A 20086-nucleotide genomic window follows, 5' to 3' on the forward strand; every position below is an offset into this window, starting at 1 on the left:
CCAAAAAGGCCCTCCAATCAAGGTACTGTCCTGGACTCAAACAGGCTCTAGCCAGACCAGCCCAATCACTAGGCGTCATGCAGTACCTTTCTAAAGCTTCCACTTGGGATACAGTGAAGGCCGCAGTAATTCCATAAGTCTGAACTGATTCAGCCAATGTTTTAATTATTTTAAAGTCTAAAGGCTCGTGCAACCTATTCCCAGCGTTATCTTGGAACACGGGACAGGCCAGAGTCAGCTCTGTGCGGACTTGATGCCATACATCCGGGCAAAGTGACCGGTTACGGCTCCCTTGGCCCATACCCATTTCCTCCTGATGATAGGGAGGAGGAGCAGATGGAACCAGGTCTCCCTTCTCCTTCTCCAGAGGCTTCCTCTTTTTCTTTTCCTTAATCGATGTCTTATCTAATTTCTCTAAAAGAGCGTGAATCTCCTTCTCCAAATTTTCCGCCTCAGATTCACTATTAGATCTAGAGCCTTCAGTCTCAGATGAATTGTCTGACTTTGCCGATCTCTCCTCTTTCAGTTGTTCTAACACTGCTTGCCCTTCCTCTACCGCATGAGAGCACCTATGATCCCCCAAGCAGCTCCTAACAAGTTTCCACACGGGCATAACTCCTGGTTTTAATGTTCCCCGTTCCTTTGCCATGTCTAGGTCTCGCCCTAGTTTGTCCCAGCAGGGGACTGTAAGATTACCCGATACTGCAAACCAAGGGGCGGCAGTATCACACTCATTTAGAAACCTCTGTAGAATGGATTTTTTCAATCTTAAATTCTTTGATAAGAGCAGCTCCTGTAGAGCCAAAAAAATTGGGTGCGAATGAGAAGCGCCCATGTCTTGTTTTCGGTTCGTTGTCCCACGAACTTTACTTTCGGTTCGCGAATCCGCGAACTTGTCTTCGCTCCCTTCTGCCTACAGACAAGAGCAACTAGCCGCAATGACCGCGGACCTTATTGTCCCAACTTACCTCGGGAACTTACCAGCGCGCTGCCCTGACTGCTAGAAGTTCTGAGCTGAGGGTTCCCCGTACGGGCCACCACTTGTCGCGTTCGCCTTTGACCAGCAATGACGACGCAACACCAACGCTCTTCTTCTAGCAGTTTATTCAGGAAAACTTAACATTCTTTTTCTTCTACCCCTGGGGAGCACCCGTCCCTAGAATAAGTACCCCTGAACCAACCAATCACGGATAGTCATGTGGCGAATGCGGATAGGTACACATAAGAGGGGGCAGAGCATCAGACACATCACAGCCAAATAAGGAGTTGTTTATCATAAAGAGCTCTCGCCGTTGGGATGGCGGAAGGCGGAAACCAGCGCCATCTTTAAGGCGCGGCACACGCAGCTCTCCACAAGTGGCTTTAGGCTTTTCTTTTCAGGTTAATCCATGTAGCAAATGGAGCAATAGTTCCAGAGTTGTTCACTTCTTAACCCTTGGTACCTGTGAGTATATTACCTTACAAAGCAGAAGAGACTTTGCATATCTGGTAGGTAAGGGATTTGAGGCTGGAGAGATTATTCTGGCATTGGTAGGCCCAATCTAATCTTTATGGATCCTTAACATTAGAGACCCTTCCTAGACTACAGCTTTCACTGTCTAGAGGGTCCACGGTAATCTCAGGGTGTTTAGGAGGGAGGCAGGGGGATCAGAGCCAGGGCGGTGATGTGACCATGCAGACAGAGGTCGGAGTGATGCCTTTGGAAGATGGGGATGAGCCACGAGCCTAGGAATGACAAGTGGCCCCTAGGTGCTGGACAAAGCACGGAAACAGATTCTGCCCTGGGCCCTCCAGAAGGAGGGCAACCCTGGTGCCATTTTGATTTTTGCCTCCCAGAAGTGTTAAGAGTAAATCCATGTCATTGTAAGCCATGTATTTTGCTGGACTTTCTCACAGTAGCCTCAGGTAATGAACACAACCCACTTATGTCCTTAAGCATAGCATTTAGACTTTGAAAGAGCCACATGAGTGAATACCTGTGTCAGCTTCACCATTCAAGAGCAACATGAAATCATGCTCATTTCTTGGATCATGAGGTGATAATCTCATGAGTATAAACAATGTTAACAAATTATTTTCTCTTTGTTACTAATAATGTATTGCTTCTTGTCACTGCTAGTTTTTATTCCAGCTTAATTTTCTGATGTAAATTTGATTTTGCTGACAATAAAAAATCTGAGCTATACCATGAAATGAGCTGTTTCTCTCTAATCCAGAAATAGCAATTGGGGTATATTGTGGTTTCTCCAGTTTTCTTTCAAATTTATGTTGAGAGAAAGATTAGTGACAAGAGCATATATTTACTCATCTAATAGGAAAACAGGAAATAACATGTTTCCCTGTTTTCTGGCTTCTTTACTGTTGTCTACGAGGCAGTAAGTATGATGGAAAACCCTATATAAATGTCAAGTGGTAGTAAAACTCAGCGGAATTGGATCATCTTCCATTGAGATGTTCAGCCCTGGAGTTGAGTGACAGTACTCACAGGTGTGATATATTCATGCTCGTTTATATAGTTGTCTCGAGGCTGTCGTTTTTCTTGGTGTTTATTTAAATCGAATTGGACTTAATCCTGTAACCCTGAAATCTAGGCTCCTTTCCATCATAAATAAGCATACCCTTGTAGAGCCTTTGCCTCTGGTTTTAACCTCCAGCCTGCAATAAAACTCTTGTCTGCGTGTCTAAGAAACATTCGAGGCTTCTTGGGGCTTTCGTATTTGACTGGGATGCAGGGCCTCTCTGTTCCTCCGTAGGGAGAAGAGGAACAGCTTAGGGTTTGAGCCTCTGAAGAAGCCTCACTTCACCACGTGACCCTGACCGAGGGCACCAGGCTCCTTTTGTCAGTGTTACTTCTACACGTGGCAGAAACTGGGTGGCTGTGAGCCTAGAAGAGATTTTAAAAGGAGTTCGTAAGTTGAGTTTAGAATAGAAGATCTGAAAGTTTCACCCTCAGTCCTGCACTTTCATGTTTTGATGGTCTGCATGCCGTGGTATGAATAAGAAGAGTTTGAAAAGAAACAGAAATAAAATAGCTGGCAGCTGTTCCACAGAGCCCTCATTGCACTCTGTATGACTTCGGGCCCAAGAAAATTTCAGATTCAGGAAAATAAATCGCTAGTGCCTGATGTGTACTTGTTACAGATTTGAAGACTGTACAAGGTAGATTTAATCTTGGTGACAAGAGCATCATTCAACTGCTCTTAAATAGAAGGCTTTTCTTATTATAGCATACTCTACTAGAATGGTATTTTAAAATAATCTTAGTAAGTGAGGATTACCTCATTAGAAATTCAGATGATAGCTTTCTATTTCTAGAACAAAGGGCATTTCTTTAAGGAAATTAATGCATTGAATCACTGCTGGGATGTTTTCTGGCTTCTGTTTCTGGGTGTTGCCCATCTCACGCGGAACTTTGGGGCCTAGAGTTTCATGTTTTAGTCTGAGAAGCACCCACATTCAGTAGGTTACAGGACAGCGTGCCCTGGGAATTCTGACCGGAACTGGCAGTCTGTACCCGAGTGCTGAGAGTGACACTTCAAATGAAACAAATCATAAATTCTTTTTTTCAGTGCAGTTGTTAGTTAGCTTTCAGGTAGGAAATCTGTCTGATTGAGACAGCAAGTAAGGGTTTTGTTTTGCCTTGTTTTTTGCTGAATTTCTGTTCACTGGCGGGAGTGAGCTAAACTTTGCTCTTCCCCAGGAGAGGAACCGTGAGCTTTGTAAAAGAGAGAATAGGTTACAGCTCTTGCTTTGATTTGGAAGCCTCGAAACTCTTTGGTTCTAACTTAGAAAATATTATTCCTGGTTAGTTTTCTTAAACCGTATCTACAGAAACAGTATTGTTGCAGCACTCTGAGATGCAGTAGCTGAGGACTGGATGGTCATTTCTCCGTGTGCAGGCACCTCAGCAGTAGCCCTGTGGTCTTCTGAACTAACGAGGCCACACTTTGCTGGCTGTTCTCAGAGCAGGAGAGCAATCTGCAAAAGGTGACTCCTCTGGTGGGCTTTGCTCAGCAGCTCCTGTGGTTATAGGTTCTGGTGGCTTGGGGCCCGCTCTCAGAGCTCTGGGGTCCAGCCTGGCCACGTCTGTGCTTTGGAGCAGAAGTAATGCAGACCACGTTTCACGTTTCTCTCAGACGTGCCCTTTTTCATTCAGCTCCTCCACATTGGAAACCTTCACCGCTCCCATGACTCCAGCCAACAGCTCTGCTTCTGCTTTTCTGGAGGCACCAGGAGTAATTCTTCCTCTTTCCTTAGCCAAGGGCACGGTAGTGCACACGTACTCAGCGACACACACATGTGTCGGTGCAGCCCTGCTCCTCAAAGGAGGAGGAGAAAGAAGAGGATTAAGACACTCACTTCAGCACTGTACTGTAATTATCAGCAGGGATAATCACCAGTTCCACGGTGCAGGTGCAGCCCTCACTGCTACCCTAGCCTGCATCGGTACAGTTTCTTCTGCACCCTGTCCGCAGCTTCTCCACCAATGCCCTCGGCTTAGCTGGTGCCTTGCATCTGTCCACCCACCCAGAGCCTCAGAATCCACCTGCAGTCTGCTGTTCTGCAGCTCGAGTGTTCCTGATTGCACTGGGTCCATCCTGCCTCTGGATTCTGATCAGACATTAACATAGCACTGTCTGCCCTTGCCACTCTGTAGCCCGGTGTTGCTGACTGGTAAGCATCCTGCCTTTCAGACTAGCTGAGCAGAGGCGGACTCACTCACGCAGGGATTCTTCCCCCACCTCTGAGCCGTGCTAGCCACGCTGCCCATGAACGTGGTGGGAACTGACCCCCGTGAAGTGGAGGGCTGGCTGGGTAAGGTAGGCACCAACATTTTTCATCAGCTACTAAACAGCAATATCTAAGGAAACAAAAACCATTCATTGCAATCCTCCCAATTTAAGTATTAAAGAGATAACTTTTTAAGGCCTGGGTTTGGTTTTGTTCTACTTTTTGAGAGCATTTTCTCCACTCTGCCCAGCCACTGTCTATCACAGACTGCGCTGGGGAGAGGGCTTTGATGGGAAGTGATTTGTGGCCCTGTTCCTGAGCCCGTTTGACTAACTGCAACTCTACTTCGCCATGGCCTACTTCAGAGCTGGAGAAATGGAGTTACAGAAGAAGAGTTTTCTCACCTTTTCTTAAAAATAGATGAAGAGAACCTGAGATCTCTGAGTGATTATCTGAGGGGAAGCAGATGACCCAGAAGTGTTTACATCTCAAGCCCAGAAACCACACATTATTTTGGTTCCTTGGTCGAAGAACAGATTAGAATAATGGGCTTTTCTTCATTATGGCTTTGTCTCACCATTTTAAAGTTTATTTGTATATGTTAATTATGGACATTTCCATTATTATCCACAAAATTATTTTTTGTCAGAATTTCTGGGCATAAAGTTAAGTTTTAGGTATAAGTTACGAATAAAATTGCTGAAAGTTCTCCTTACTTTTTAATGTAGAAAAATGACCTGTTTTGAAGTCTTGGGAAATCTTCCAGAGTGTGACAGAATCCAGCCAGGGCTGGAATCCAAGAGCACAACCTCAAGATTCCGCCCAAGGAAACTTTCCTCTAGCGAGGTGTGGTAGCCACATCTGTAGTTGCAGGTTTTTTGTTTGTTTGGGGTTTTTTGGTACTGGGGATTGAACTTGGGACTTTGTGCTTACGAGGCAGGCTCTGGAACCACTGAGCTAAATCCCCAGCCCTGTAGTTGTAGCTTTTAGGAGGCTGAGCAGGAGAGTTGAGAGTTGGAGGCCAGCCTGGGCTACATAGCAAGACCCTGTCTCCAAAAGGAGGGAGGAAGAGGAAGAAAACTTGAGTATATCCTTCAGCTGGATGGATGGCACACCTGCAGTCGGCTTCTCAGGAAGCTGCCACCGGAGGATGGATGGCAAGTCTGAGGCCAGCCTGGTCAACGCAGCAGACCTTGTCTCAAAATAGATTTGAAGTAAGGGGGGGGGGTGCTGGGGACATAGGTCCTTGGCAGAGCACTTGCCTAGCATCTCCAGGCCCTGGATTTAATCCCTAGTGCCACAGAAACAAAACAAAACAAAACAAAAACCCTTCCTTTATGCTTATCAGATTAGAACCGCCACATATAGCTATTGAATATCATGTTTTCGAGAAGCTGTGTGCTGCTTCCTTCAGAACCATGAGTTGTTTCCTGACTTAAATCACCAAAGAGGCGACATCGTAGAAGAGGTGACCCTGCCAGCTAGCTTTCTGTCCTGACTGTAGTCTCTGGCTCAGAACACGGAAGCACTCCGTGCTGAGTAGGGATCGGCCAAAGCGGGCGCACCCGGAGGCCTCCTTTGCTTTTCTCCCTGCCCGCTTGGCAGTCACTCTCTCAGCTCGTCATGTGTGGAGGGTGAACAAGACCACTTGGGCACAGCGAGGACTCAGGAGGACTGCGGTGCCTCGTCGCCAGGTCTCCTTTAGCAATTACCCTGTGTTGAAATGCTACCCACATACACGTTTCCTCATCAGCAAATAAACTTGTCTGACTCTTGAAGAAAGAGATCTTGAAGTGCAAGATAGCTGTCAGGTCTTGATGTAAGTGCTGGTTTCTGGGGAGTCTCACAAGCTGGGGGAAAAAAGCATTTGGATTTATACGCGATCTTTCAGAAGTGTCCTGGTAGGGCAGTAAATACAAATCATAAACAGATTTATTCAGTTATTCTTGTAAAAATGAAAAAAGCATCTCCTAGGAATGTTTCGGAACAAAGTGGTATAATAGAAAAATCCAGATGTCTATGGATAAGGCCATTGTTTGTTTTTCATTATTCATAGTCTAATTTCTAGATTCACCTTTTTTCTTTCATTGTTGAGGACAGAAATCAAAGAGGGGGAAGTTAGATAGGGGCATGGCAAGTTCAAAACACATTAATATTTTGTTTGTGTTTTCTTTATTTGGTGATTACCTAGTAATCAACTCCAGCATCGCCATCCTGATAAGCACTCATTAAGTACGTATAGTTAAAGGTTGTGCTGTGTATCGTACATTTAAGATTTATGAAGCAAGATGAGTCCTTGCCAAAGAGAAATTACTAATTATCTAGTAATCAAACAGTGTGGTACTCCTGTCATCTCCAGCTCTGGATGCCAGCCAGAGTATGAAGTATTATTGGATTGACATGGAAGCATTAGGGAGTGATCTATCCACATTAAATACTAAGTAGGTTAGCAGCAAGTCGTTACTCATCTTGACTATAATTGGACCTTTATCAGGAAGAGTAGGCAGTTTTAATCCACTTAACTGTCTAGTTTGCTGAAGAAAATCATACCATCTAAGCAAAATGGAAAAATAATCATGCATTCGAATCCCAGATGACACATTTTCCTTGTTTTTGCGATGCTGGGGATAGAACCCAGGGCCTCACCTGTGGAAAGCCAGCGCCTTACTGCTGAGTGCACCCGAGCTGGGTACTTTGTGATTACCCAGCTGAAGAGGTAAGAGTGAAGCGTCCTTCAGGTAATCTCTCTTCAAAAGAAAGCCGGAATTTTTTTTTTCTTTAAGAGTAGGAAAAATTTATTAAGAGAAAGAAAGCTTCTAAGAGAGACAGAAGGGGGACTGGAAAGTGGGTTTCCCACCCATCCCACTTTTCAAAGATGTTTTATACTGCAAAGCCATGTGGTGAGGTGGGTACAAAGTGGGACAAAGCTATAAGACCCTGTGGAAATTTACAAGGTGGTCATGAGGTGGGACAAAACCATGACCAACCAATAAGATTACAAGTACAATCACCCAGGTAATACTGATTAAATGGACATCCAATGGGGAAACAAGTCACGTAGCACACGAACAAGGCACTGAGCAAGGATTTTGGAAGATGTTTGTCCCCCACCCAGGTGATTGATACCTACCTCAATTTAATTCTAATCTGGAGCATCATTTGGATTTCAGTGGGAGATGTACACAGTATACAAAGAACACCTTTAATGACTGTCACCCTGGTTCCCGGCCACCTGGCTATATCCGGAAGGAGTTTATCCCCGCCGGCAAAGGCAGACAACTTCCCCGTCGCGGTCAGAGTCCCTGTTCAGCTTCGTAACAGTGAGCGGCCGCCAGTCTGCCCAAGGCCCTGTTCCTCTCAGGCTCTGTGCTGTCATTTGTCTTTGCCATCCTGCCGTCCGTCCTCGTGTGGAATCGATGTGGGAAAGAGGACCACCCTTGTGGGGGGTGAGCACTGTGTAGCGACTGGTTCTTCAGAAGCGAAGTTGGAGGGAAAACACAGGAAAAGGTTTTATTCTTTTTTTGTTTGGAGACAGGGTCTGCTATGCAGTTCAGGCTGACCTTGAACACACTATGTAGCCGAGGCTGGCCTTGAACTTGCAGCGATCTTCCTGCTTCAGCCTCCCGAGTGCTGGGATTACAGGCGTGTGCCACCAGGCCCAGCAGAAGTTTTTATTCTTATCTTGGTTCTTGAGACAACATTTTTCACTATAGGTTACAATGATGGGATTGTAGGACAATGTCCCTTGCGTTTCGTGGGTGCAGAATTGCAAGTAATAGAACTAAAGTGACTATAACCCCAATCTGAATTACACCAAATAAGGGAAATAATGATGAGGGAATGTTTTTAGGGTTCTCAAAGAGACGAAGCATTTGGGCACAGGTGCCCAGGCCTGGGAGGGTGGTGGTGCTTTCTGTTTCGGGGAGCAGAGCTCTCCCATTTTGCAGTGCCCGCGAAGGACTCCGTGTGCTAAGCACACAGGAGCCTCAGCTAACCGCAGGCGAGCAGGATGGTGGGGCCACTGGGCCACAGCCTGGTCCTTTGTCAACAAGGTGAAAGGTGATACTTTACCTGCATGGTGAGGTATTAGGAGGACTAAACCACAGAGCCTTTTCTCACGATGTTTACCTATAGGAATTACCCAGTAAGCAGAATCTTGTGATTATAGTCACTTGTTGAGAAAAAAGAACTATACTATTTCCTACTGCTATTGCCTACATTAACTTAATAGGCTGTTGGTGAGTCCTAGCTTATATATGAGCTTTCTGTGTATGTACACGTAATATATGTGTTTTACATATTATACTACATATGGATACAAACAGAGGTTAGTAATTTAATGCCATGCCCTTACAAATTTTAGCAGAGAAATTAACACAATGGATATATTTATAGCCAAAAGTAGTTTCTTCCTGAAATGTTCAATAGTTCCCATAAAAACAACTCACTTTTCCAAAGAAATAGTCTGCTTCTTTCTAAGAAGAAAATGTACCACAATGTTTTCTGAAAGTTTTAGTTATTAATATATTACTAGGAAGTACATCTTTCCTTCAGTGTTACTAATTGTTCATTCTCTGTATTTGTTGGACGCCTACTGTCACAGTTGGATAATTATTTTTCCCCATCAGATAATATCATAGCAGAAGCCCATGCTTGTTCAACAGACATTTATTAGACACCTGCTATGTTCCAGGTCTTGTGTATCCAAGAGAAGGTTTGCCAGCTTCAGTAGAATTTATTCAACTTTTGTTGATCACTTGAGTCCTGGCATTGTCCTTTAACTAGGTAGTGTTTAAGTAGGTTGCTTGCATTTGTTTAAATAGGAATGTCGCTTGTACAGATAATAAAGTCCCTTCTGAGTCAGCAATACCTGCCAGTAGCTATAGAAATAAAATATGCAGCACTTTACAGATAACACTCTTTAGGTTAACAAATTTTCCCTTTGGTATTACATCTTGTGACTTGCTTTGCAATCCATTCCCTATTGATCTAACTGAGCAGGGGATACCCATTTTAAGGGAAGCATTGCTATCTCAGGAAGTGTGTGCAGATATTTAAATTATGTACAAGGCCTCTGCTGCTGTAGAACTGTATTTCTGTAGAAACTTGTTCTTTTTGTTTGTTTGTTTGCATTATCGGTACCATTGCTCACTTTTATGTGATACAGTAATAGATCAGCAGGCTCAGAGGGACCTGGAGAACTCCACTTTATCTGGCTTATGTATATTTGACTTAATAGTCCCATTAAAACCTAATAGCCGAGGTCAGTGAGTCAGACACAACACAGAGATTCCATCCGTGGACATCTTGAGATGTTCCCTCAGTAGATGTATGAAATCCTCACTCATAAAGATGTTTTCTTCTGCAGTGAATCATCATCCCCCCAAAACACACACACACACACACACACACACACACACAGACTATGTATTTTCTTGTTTTGTTTTTTGAGATGGGTCTTGCTATGTAGTTCAGGCTGGCCTTAAACTCAACTGTATATCTCAGCCTGGCCTTGAACTTGAGGCAATCCTCCTGCCTCAGCCTCCTGAGTGCTGGGCTGACAGGCATGCAGCACCAGGCCCAGTGGGATATTTTTAAGTGTGGGCATGTGTGTGCAAGAGAGAGCAATTAGCCTGGGTTTTCATCATCTCTTGTCAATCTTGTTTCATGTCTCCTCCTATAATACTTTTTTAGTTTTGTTGCCTGGGGTTTTTCAAAGCAAATCTAAGATGTAATTTTACTCATAAATATTTCAGAATGTGTCAGTAACTTGTTTTTGCAGATAGAAATTGAACCCAGAGCCTTACCACTGAGCTACATCCCCAGCCCTTTTTCTAATTTTTTATTTTGAGATAGGGTCTTGCGAAGTGGCCCAGGCCCAGCTTGAACCTTTTTTTTTGTTTTGGGGGTTTTTTGGTACCGGGGATTGAACTCAGGACCTTGTGCTTGCAAGGTAGGCGGCGGAACCACTGAGCTAAATCCCCCCCCACCCCAGGCTTGAAGTTTTGATTCCTCCTGCCTCAGCCTCCCAGAGTGCTGCAGTTACAGGTGTGCACCACCACATCTGACTTCAAATTGTTTTCAGTCTAAAATAGCCTCGCATTTTGTCCCATACCGTTGACTTGACATAAGTTCCATTGTCCTGCCGAATGTCCCACAGTTTTCCTTGTCCCCTGTACTTTCTGTAAACTTCAAGCTTAAGTTTCCAGGCAAGTGGACTGTGGATGGTTCGGGGCTCTTCCTGTCGTGAACCTGACAGTGACGACTCTTACTAAAGTTAATATTGAATACCTGGCCTCTTTGGAGGAGAGGATCTCTGGAATCCATGTTGGGAGTCATAAACCCCGTAACTTGTATTTTAGTGTCTTTAATCACCCATTTTTACTCCACGGTTACTGTTCAGTACCATTACCCTACTTAGGAAGTTGCGATTTTAAATGGCAACTTTCTTCCCCAATACAAAACCCTATTTAATATTTCCAATAAAACAATTCTTTTTAAAATTCATCTATCCAAAGAAACTCAGCAAATGCTAAAGAATAAAATTAATTCTTTCAATGAAATGGTGGCTTTCTGTTCCTCAATGCTACGTTGAAGATTTTAATGAGAAAATCTCTGCCTGCTGACATTTGACTTCTTGTGTTGGCCAGACTGCTGAGTGACTAACCCAAACCCAAAGCTTAACCCCTAACCCCTGACCCCCCTGACCCTAACCCTAACCCCTGACCCTAACCCTAAGCCCAGGGGACTCCATCCAGACGCCATGTCACCACCAGGACCCAAGTTGCTTTCAGAGAAGGGGCACATTCCCAAGAACATGTCTTTACTGCTTACAGAGAAGGAAACTGATAGGAGAGTTGATGTTTCCTGATGAGTAGAAACAAGCTGCTAAGGACTCGCATTTCATAAGGCGTTGCTTATTTGTCTGTTCCTAGGAAGAAATCTTTCCTGTTTTCCGCTCTCTACGCTGCCTTTATATTTGGTGGTCGGCACCTGATGAACAAACGGGCGAAGTTTGAGCTGAGGAAGCCATTAGTGCTCTGGTCTCTGACCCTTGCAGTCTTCAGGTAAGTTCTGATTATTTTCTGAATGAAATCCATCCAAGCTGTTGCACTTGCTGAAAGAAAACACCCTTGAACTTTTGCTCTTATGTCTGGTGTTTCTGATTATTGAACTTATCACAGACATAAAATAGTCACAGCCAGAGTGAAAGCCTTCGCTGAGCCCTGGGCCGGGAGGTCCCCAGCCTCGTCTTTGGGGAGTTCTCAGGCCGCCTCTGTGCCTGTCCAACCCGAACGGGCAGTGGTCAGACTCCTCCTGGGACTGGAAGCAGCGTGCCAGTTCGTGGTGTGCTAATCAAAGCAGCACGTTTACAATGGGCTGGGAGGTGTGTGGGGTGGGGGAAGCAGTTGGGGTCCAGAACTCCATTCCTTCTGGGATTTATGTATCTATTTTAGTGTTTAGTATTTAGGAATGTCCACCTGGGTTTGTTCCTGTTCTGTGCTACTCTGCGACCAAAACTCAGAAATGGACGGTATTGTAAACCATCCTGCTAGTTGTTAAGGTTTGTTAAAAATGATCAAGTGTCTGGGTGGGTGACATTGCACACCTGTAATCCCAGCACTTGGGAGGCTGAGGCAGGAGGATCGCTGCGAGTTCTAGACCAGCCTGGACTACTAGTGAGATGGTGTCTCAAAGAAAAAATCAAGGAGAGCGAGGATTTGCCATGAAACTCCGAGGATCTGTGCATCCCCATTATGTTGTAGCCCCGCATCTGAAGCACCTATTTGCTCCCCATTGCTGAACATGGCCTTTATGTGAACTCTGAGGTCTATTTTCTTAAATATTATAAACTCACAGATTTAGTTTTCAATGTGTCAGCGGTTTTGAGATATGTCTGATTTTAATGTTAGTCTTTTGCTGTTATTTTGCTCACTGGGAGCTCGATTTGTGTTTGTTTGAGACAAGTCTCACTGTGTAGTTCAGGCTGGCTTCAGACTCACTGTGTAGCCCGGGCTGGCCTTGAACTCATGGCAGTCCTCCTGCCTCAGCCTCCTGACTGCTGGGATTACAGGCGTGTGCCATCTTGCTTTTTTTTGTTGTCTCCAGTACTGGAGATCGAACTCAGGACCTTGTACTTGCTAGGCAGGCATGGTGCCACTGAGCTACATCCCTGGCCTTATCTTGCTTTGTTTTTCTCTGACACGGTGTTGTCAGCCAAACATCTGGTCTGTCTTTGTCCAGCACTGAATCAGCCATTTCTCTAAAAAGTGTTCTCTTTGTTTTTGAGATGTCTGCAGCTGGACCCTTTGCCTGGACACGACCCACCTAGTCTAAAATCTTAAATCCTAATAAAATGACTCTAATCAAATCACTCCACTCCTTTCGGAAAGCCAAGAGCGATAATGAAGATGAGACGTGGCTTCTCTCCACGCTTTGCGAGGAGAGCCAGAGCTCAGGTGGCCTTGGCCTTCTACCCCGGGCCTGCCTGTAACCATCATAGCTCCCAGTTCACGCTCAGAAACACCCCAGCGTAATGCCAACATGGCATTCTGTTTGTGACCCTCCAAGAATGAAGCTGTGCTGGCAGGAAAGGAAGGGACCAGGTCATTGGCCACCTTGCTGCTAACAGATCTTTATCCTTAGCGCGCACCGTGCGCGAAACTTACTCTCCTCCCTGCCGGACGCGCTGTCACCCAAACCGAAAATACCCGGGTGGGACCCGTTACCGGTTTCTTCTCGCCAAAGTCCGTGCTGTCCAGTGAGTGTCTTGGAGTCCACCTGGACTTCCGGTGACCCTTCCCGCGGTCCCGGCCGAGCGGCTCGCTCTTCCTGGGCCTCTCCGCTCCGCAGACGCCCCCACACTCACTGTCGCCCTCCGTGCCTCCTCTGTCCAAGACACCCACACGCCACGCCAGCGCGCGCTGCCTCCACCCGCAGCATCGCCCTGTGTGAGCTTTCAGGGAAGCTCCTTAGCCAAGAGTGCGGAGCTCAGTGCAGCCACGGAAGCCCAGCGTCCGTCCTGAGCCGCCTCTCCCTGCTGCCCGTACTCGTCTCTGCCCGTGCCTGGTTCTTCCCTTTGAACGCACGGTAACCGTACCCTCTCCTCTCCCATCTTTTCCATTTCCCCCTCTGGACCTCAGCCGTCGCTGAGATGCGGCGGATTCTTGTTGTAAAGTGTTCCCTGGTCCTTTCAGCCCGGAGCTCATCAGACCAGCGCTGGCGAGCCTTTCAGAGCCCTCAGGGAGACAGCCAGCCGCGGCTCTGGACTCTCACCCCTCCTCCTCGGAGGCCGTAAGCTCCCTAGGGCAGGGCTGCTCTCCTGCCCCGCAGCACACACCGCATGCCGATCCTGAGCTAATGAACAGAAAGCCACACTCGGGCAGCTTCCCCGCTTCGCAGGACTGGGGGTGAGCCCAGGGCCTTCCTGCTGAGCCATGCCCCGGCGTTTCACTGTTTCACTCTCCATTCGTATTTCTGGGTCAGCTTCCTCTGACACACCTGAGCCTGGCCCTCACCTCCTGTAGATCTTCGATGACCTCGGCCTTAGGAAGCCTTTTCCTGCCCGCCCCCAAGTCCTCACTACCCTTCATGGCTTCCTTTTCCTGGTACCTTCTGGCCCACCGAGGTGTTACACATCTCGTTTTCTGTGCCCTTCCTTGGACTCTGAGCCCCATGATTTCCTGCTATGTCTAGAGCCCACGTAGGTGCTTAGTACATATTTCTTTTTTAAAAAATTAATAAGGGAAAAGAAAAAAAGCAGAGACTTACTAGCAACTGTTTATATTTCTTTCTCAAAGGGGAAATACAGAAAGTTTTCCTGGTTTTCATCAAGCTGTCCCAGAGTGAAGGGGAAGCGAAGTCAGAATGCCACCCGCCATGCAGCTGTCGCTGTGGGCTGTGCCCAGCGTGGGCGGGCTGCCCTCTCCCTGCTTGGTGTCTGCGTGTCCCAACCCGATAGAGCGCTGCAGAGCCCTGTATTTACCGACAGTGCCTCTCCTTACAGCCTTTCATTCTCCCTGCTTATGTGTCATTGGAAAAGCTATTGATGGGCCGCTAGAAACACTATCCAGTGGCTAAGTTTTTAAATCAGAATTTCCTTCTCCAGTTTCCTTCGCTACATCAGCATACACAGGAAGTCATTCTTGTCCTTTTCCACAGACATTTTTAATACTGTGGTGTGTGCCCCTTCCAGTAACTTAATGTTAAACTCCAGTTTCTTTTATTAGAATTTTAATTCTCTGTAATGCAGTTAATATATGTGAGGTTGGACAAGACATGACTTCCACAATGTCTTTGTGTTACAGATGCTAAAACAACTCGAAACCGCTGACATGTATGGCTTTATATTGTTTTACCAAAATAAATTAGTATTGAAATAGCTGGCATACTATTGGTAGAAAAATAATGTGAGGCTCCTAGAAGATACTGCAAGGAACTATAGCGTGCAACACTTTCAGCAGTGTTTATGAACTTTCTGTTTTACTCCATAAATCCTAAAGGGTTGTTCTTGTTTGGTAGAGTTTGGTGTAGCGTGTGTGTTGAATCCTCGAGAAATCCACCTGACCTAAAGAATGAACTTCGGGTGGATATGTCTCGTTGCATTAGAAGTGCCAACATGTGCTGCTGAGCTGAGAGAGCCACAGCTACAGATGGTCGGAAGAGGGCACTGATGTGAGAACGTGGAAGGGGATGAGAACGTTCTGTCCCAGAGATTCCCATTAGAGAGCGGGAGGGAACCTGACGCCATGAGATGCACTTCCTCGACTTCTAGGTGTGGATGTGGGGAGAAGGCAGTGGAGGAGGGACAGGACCGGGATTTGCCACCCACGCTGGTAACCCGCTGCTGTTGCAGCTTCCCTCGCTGCAGAAGGCCCTCTCCCGTGTGCAAGACTCCTGCAGGCCTCTTAGAGCGTCTGTCTGGCAGCTGCTGGCAGCTCTTCGACAGCAGCTTTCCATTTTTACTCTGCACTTCAGTGAAGGGCTCCCACTGAAGTGCTGGCAGTTTTTGCTGATGGTGCACGTGGTATGACAGGTGGTCTGGATCTTGTTTTTTACGTGTGAACTTGGGATCTCTGGTTTGTCCCCCTTTTGACCAGCAGTTCTGTCAGCATTACCAGGAAGTGGGTCTGTTGGATTTGGCGCGAGCTGTTTTAGGGACTTACTTCCTACCATGTGTGCAAAAGATGTATGTGTGAGAATTGGTGCCGACTGCCTGACCTCTTCTCATTGTCCCTTGTAACTACATCGCTACGCTTGCCGAAGGCTGCCTGGCCAAACAGTCATCATCGTGTCCATTGTTGGTGGACGTGGCGCTTGAGAGATTTCAGCGTCCTGGGATTTAGAATCAAAGCTGTGGAATTAAAAGATTGATTCGAAGCATAATGCTGTGCTGTGTGCACACTGCAGTTTCCTAACAGTGTAGAGCAGTAATGATTTTCTCTTATTCCTTTCGTTTCATTTCCACAGTAGTAGATAGAGGAATGGCTTTTGTATTTTGGGGTGTTCTTGATTTGGAGGTACCATAGGGTGGAGGAGAATGTTCACTGATTCTAAGTATTTGTGCAAACCCACAGCTGGATGGGAAATTTTCTATACAGCTTTAACAGAATTACTTAGAATTTGAAAACATAAGGAACCATTTGCTATTCAGAGCCCTCTGATGCAAGAGGCAAGGATGTGACTTCTTAAAGGGTTTCACTTCAAACTGGAGTTTGTACTAGGTTAATGAAATAAAAATGAACAATAAATGACAGATCGATCAATCGATCTAGTCCGGGACAGGGCTGCAGATGCGAAGGAATTGCACCCGAGTGTCCTCTAGCCACCTAGGTGACAACTGTGTGTGTGTGTTTGTTCTTCTTCAAGACGCGGGTCCTTAAATTCATAGAGCCAGGACTAGGTTAAAGTCGAAGTCATTGAAAGGAAAGACAAACACACATTAGCTGTCTCTCTCCTGCATCTTTGCCTGAGCCTCGTGCTTCCCCTTTTTCTGCTCTCCCTTCGTGAGACATTCAGTGTCTCTTCCTTCACTTTCACACACATGAGCTAAGAGTGCTGATGAAATTGTGTCTGAAATCAGTGCTAGCACAGGAAAGCCAGCTTTTCTTTAGTTTCCAGAAGGACCAGCTGCCTGCTCTGGCCTTGTGTGGAGAGGCTCTGTCACTTCCTGCTGTCCAGCTGGCATCAAGGCGGCCACAGCCATGGCTCGTTCGTGTGTGCCTGGGTGGACAGTACATGGCTGCTCTGGTGGCTAGCTCAGATCGCATCTGCTAAGAGCCATGGTTGGCAGAAATGGGAATAGAAGGTGCTGTACTTCTAACTCCATTTCTACTCTGTAGAGGGTCGCTGGGGAGTTGATAAAAGGCAAATGAGTACTGATAAACCTTCCTGCTCAGGAGCCTGTAGAGAAAATATCACCTGCTCATACATTCTAAACTCCCGCCTCAGCACACAAGGCCTGGCAGGGTTACATAGAGTAGTGGCAGGTAGTTTAGACAGAACTGTGTTTGACTGTAGAAAGCTCCACCGTTTATTCATTCTGCATCATTCACTGATCATCATTCAGCATCATTCATTCGATGTAGTTACACACCATTTACCAGGTGCCCGGTACTATCATACACTCTCTTTATGTATTGTCTTATTTAACTTTTGAGGTTGCCTCAATGTATGTACTTGGCTCTCATTTTAAAAATGAGAAAATCTAGGCTTAGAGAAGTTACTTCTTTACAGTAAAATCCAGACAGTGACCCTGAAGCCTGTCTGTTCTCCAAGGACTATGACTTTAAGTGCAGAACTGTGTAGCGGAATGCTCCTCTTTTCATATTACTGCTGTACTAATACTGCTGCTCCTTCATCATCCTCTTCTTCATCTTCATCTTCACCATGCTGTGCTAATCATAGCCCTGAGGTCTTTCTGGATAGGAACACTGTTTCTGTAACATTTGTAACTTGTGGGCTTTGCTGGGGTGGGTGTAGTAGCTGTACTGGGGATTGAACCTGGGGCTTTCCACTGAGCTGTATCCCTAGCCATTTTATTTTGAGGCAAAGTCTCAAAGAGTTGCCAAGGGTGGCCTTGAAGTTGCGATCTTCCTGCCTCTGTCTCCCAGACTGCTGGCCATGTAGGTGTTCACCACCACACCTGGCTTACCTTGCTGTCTGATAGGACAGTGCCATGTTTTTAAACTAATGAGCTGCTTTGACAAAGAAGGTTGGCCCATCTACTCAAAAATGTTCATTGATAAGGGTCTCATGTTTATAATCTGCAAGCCATGTTCATGGCTAGTGTCTCATTTTCTGCTTGCATCTCTTAAAAAGCATGAGATCTGTAAGTGAATTTCAATTAGGAAATTCAGAGGTTTGGCCTTGGTCCACATTTCTGAAACTGCATTTCAGTTTGGGATTTCTAAGCAGTCTGCATAGTCTTATTCAGCTAAATGCATGTCCTCATGCCACCGCTTCCATACTTGCTCATGCAAAGGGAACTTCTATTTCCTTGTTAATTTTGCCTATTTCAGCATTTTATACTAAATTACATATATGATAGTCACCTGAAATAGTTATCAAAATAACATTTGCTAAGAGGGAGGTAAATAGTGGATAACACAAATGAAAAAGACAACCAGGTCTTTTCAGAGGGAAAAGAAATCTGTTGCCCAGAGTCCTGGCTAGCTTCAATGGCGAGGTCTTGATATTAAGGCTCTGGCAGGTCCGAGGAAGTGCTGATCCCGTGCTGTGATGGAATTAGTGACTCTTGTGAAACAGAACTGTCAGACCCCACTGAGTGCCCTGTGCTCTGCGAGGATGACAGTAACTACATTCATTTCCAGCGGAAGCTTTGGCTGGAAATGCCTGAGGGGCTGGCTATAAGTTTCCAAACTGAAGCTCAGGGTCATCAACCTGGCTGTCTGTGTCGTGTTTCCTTGAGTGGGCGACACCCTTGACAGTGGTGGTGCACCTACGGCTACCTACGGCTTACCTACAGCCACCTACGGCCACCTACAGCTACCGTGTGCGACAGCGGGCTGTGTGTTGTCAGGAAAGCTCTAAAAAGTTTGACCTCCCTGCCGTGTGAGATAGTCTAGAAATCTTAAGTAGGTTTAAAAATTTAAAACACTCTTCAAGATTTCATAAAATCATATATTTATTCATAACCTTTCTTCCAAAGGGCAGGAACCTGAAAAAAGGGAAAAAACCAAATTGACTCTAATTATTAAGAAAATCAGCAATATTTTGATGAAATAAAGCTACCAGAAATCCTTCTGATTAAAAGTGTTTGGTAATGAGAACTAGCCAGAAAATAAAGAGCTGTTTTTCTTAAAAAGATCTCCTTCCTCCACTGGAAGTTTTAAATCATTGCATTTTCATCTAAGAATGTAGAGTGCATGTGGAGCTCCGTTGCCAAGGTGAGGGCTGGTCTTTCTGCTGTGCCTTTCAAGACAAGTGCATGGGGAGAGAGACTCGCTCAAGGCTTCCTCAGGCATGTGGGAGACAGTGGGGCCTGGAAGCTTCCGGAAGCCTTTCATTGTTTCCTGTTTTGGGTCGAATCCAGCAGGGAGAATAATTACCTCGCCGAGCTGCCAAGTTTGCAGGCCATTCAGATGACTCTGGCTCTCAAGTCAGAAAATGACCCGAGTCAAGGTGCACGACTGTGACTGGATTTGACACAGAGTATTTCTCCAGGATTGTCTCAGAAGCGGTTTGTGTGCTTCACAAATGGAAGGTGAAGTCCTGGGCTCTCTGCTCAAAACCACATAAAGTAAAGGAAAAGAAAGATCGGTCTTGTGGGTAACTTTTAGGTGACTTACCCAAACCTGAGGCAGAAGCCCTCTGTTTGCAGGGAAACTCTATCCTTAAAAAAAAGTGTGTAACACCTTAAATAAAAGTGAACGGAGCCCCTCTGTGTTATAGAAGTAGTTCTAGGTTTTCTTTTAAATGTTGAAACCTAATTACCAGTTTAGGTGACTCCAACACCAGATCTTTACCTCATTCTCTTACTCATCCTTCCTACAGATCTTCAAAGAAAATACTAGAATACGGTGGTCACCTTTTATTAGATGGATAGGCTCCTTGAATATTTCACAATAATCCCATCATTCAGAACATTTATAACTCAAGATCAGCTTTACCATAGGAGTAAATATCAAGTAGACACGTGTTTTCAAAACCTGTAATCTTTATCCATGCAATTTTGTCTTTTACAACATAATTTTAAGCACAACAAATAAACACATCCTTTTTGTCACGTCTGAACTTTGCTTCTTCCCTTGAAAGAGCTTCTTTCTGACAGTGGGTTTTCTGCTCTGCCCCCAGCACCACCACGTAATGAGTACTCGGATGATGTTGTCATTCA

The 20086-nt window shown here is 45.6% G+C and overlaps 1 protein-coding gene across 4 annotated transcripts in view; it reads left to right on the top strand.

Annotated features, from left to right (window-relative positions):
* Elovl6 (ELOVL fatty acid elongase 6) overlaps positions 1 to 20086 on the top strand; it is a 124502-nt gene that overhangs the window by 74573 nt on the left and 29843 nt on the right. For all 4 annotated transcript variants that reach the window (XM_004867583.4, XM_004867584.4, XM_087198750.1 and 1 more), the window contains one exon: positions 11667 to 11798. In XM_004867583.4, coding sequence (XP_004867640.1) covers positions 11667 to 11798 — 132 coding nt within the window. The remainder of the gene's footprint in view (positions 1 to 11666; positions 11799 to 20086) is intronic.

The sequence above is a fragment of the Heterocephalus glaber genome, unplaced genomic scaffold, assembly GCF_053883595.1.
Source record: "Heterocephalus glaber isolate CG9 unplaced genomic scaffold, H.glaber_assembly_v1.0 deba00001688, whole genome shotgun sequence".
NCBI classification, from domain to species: domain Eukaryota; kingdom Metazoa; phylum Chordata; class Mammalia; order Rodentia; family Bathyergidae; genus Heterocephalus; species Heterocephalus glaber.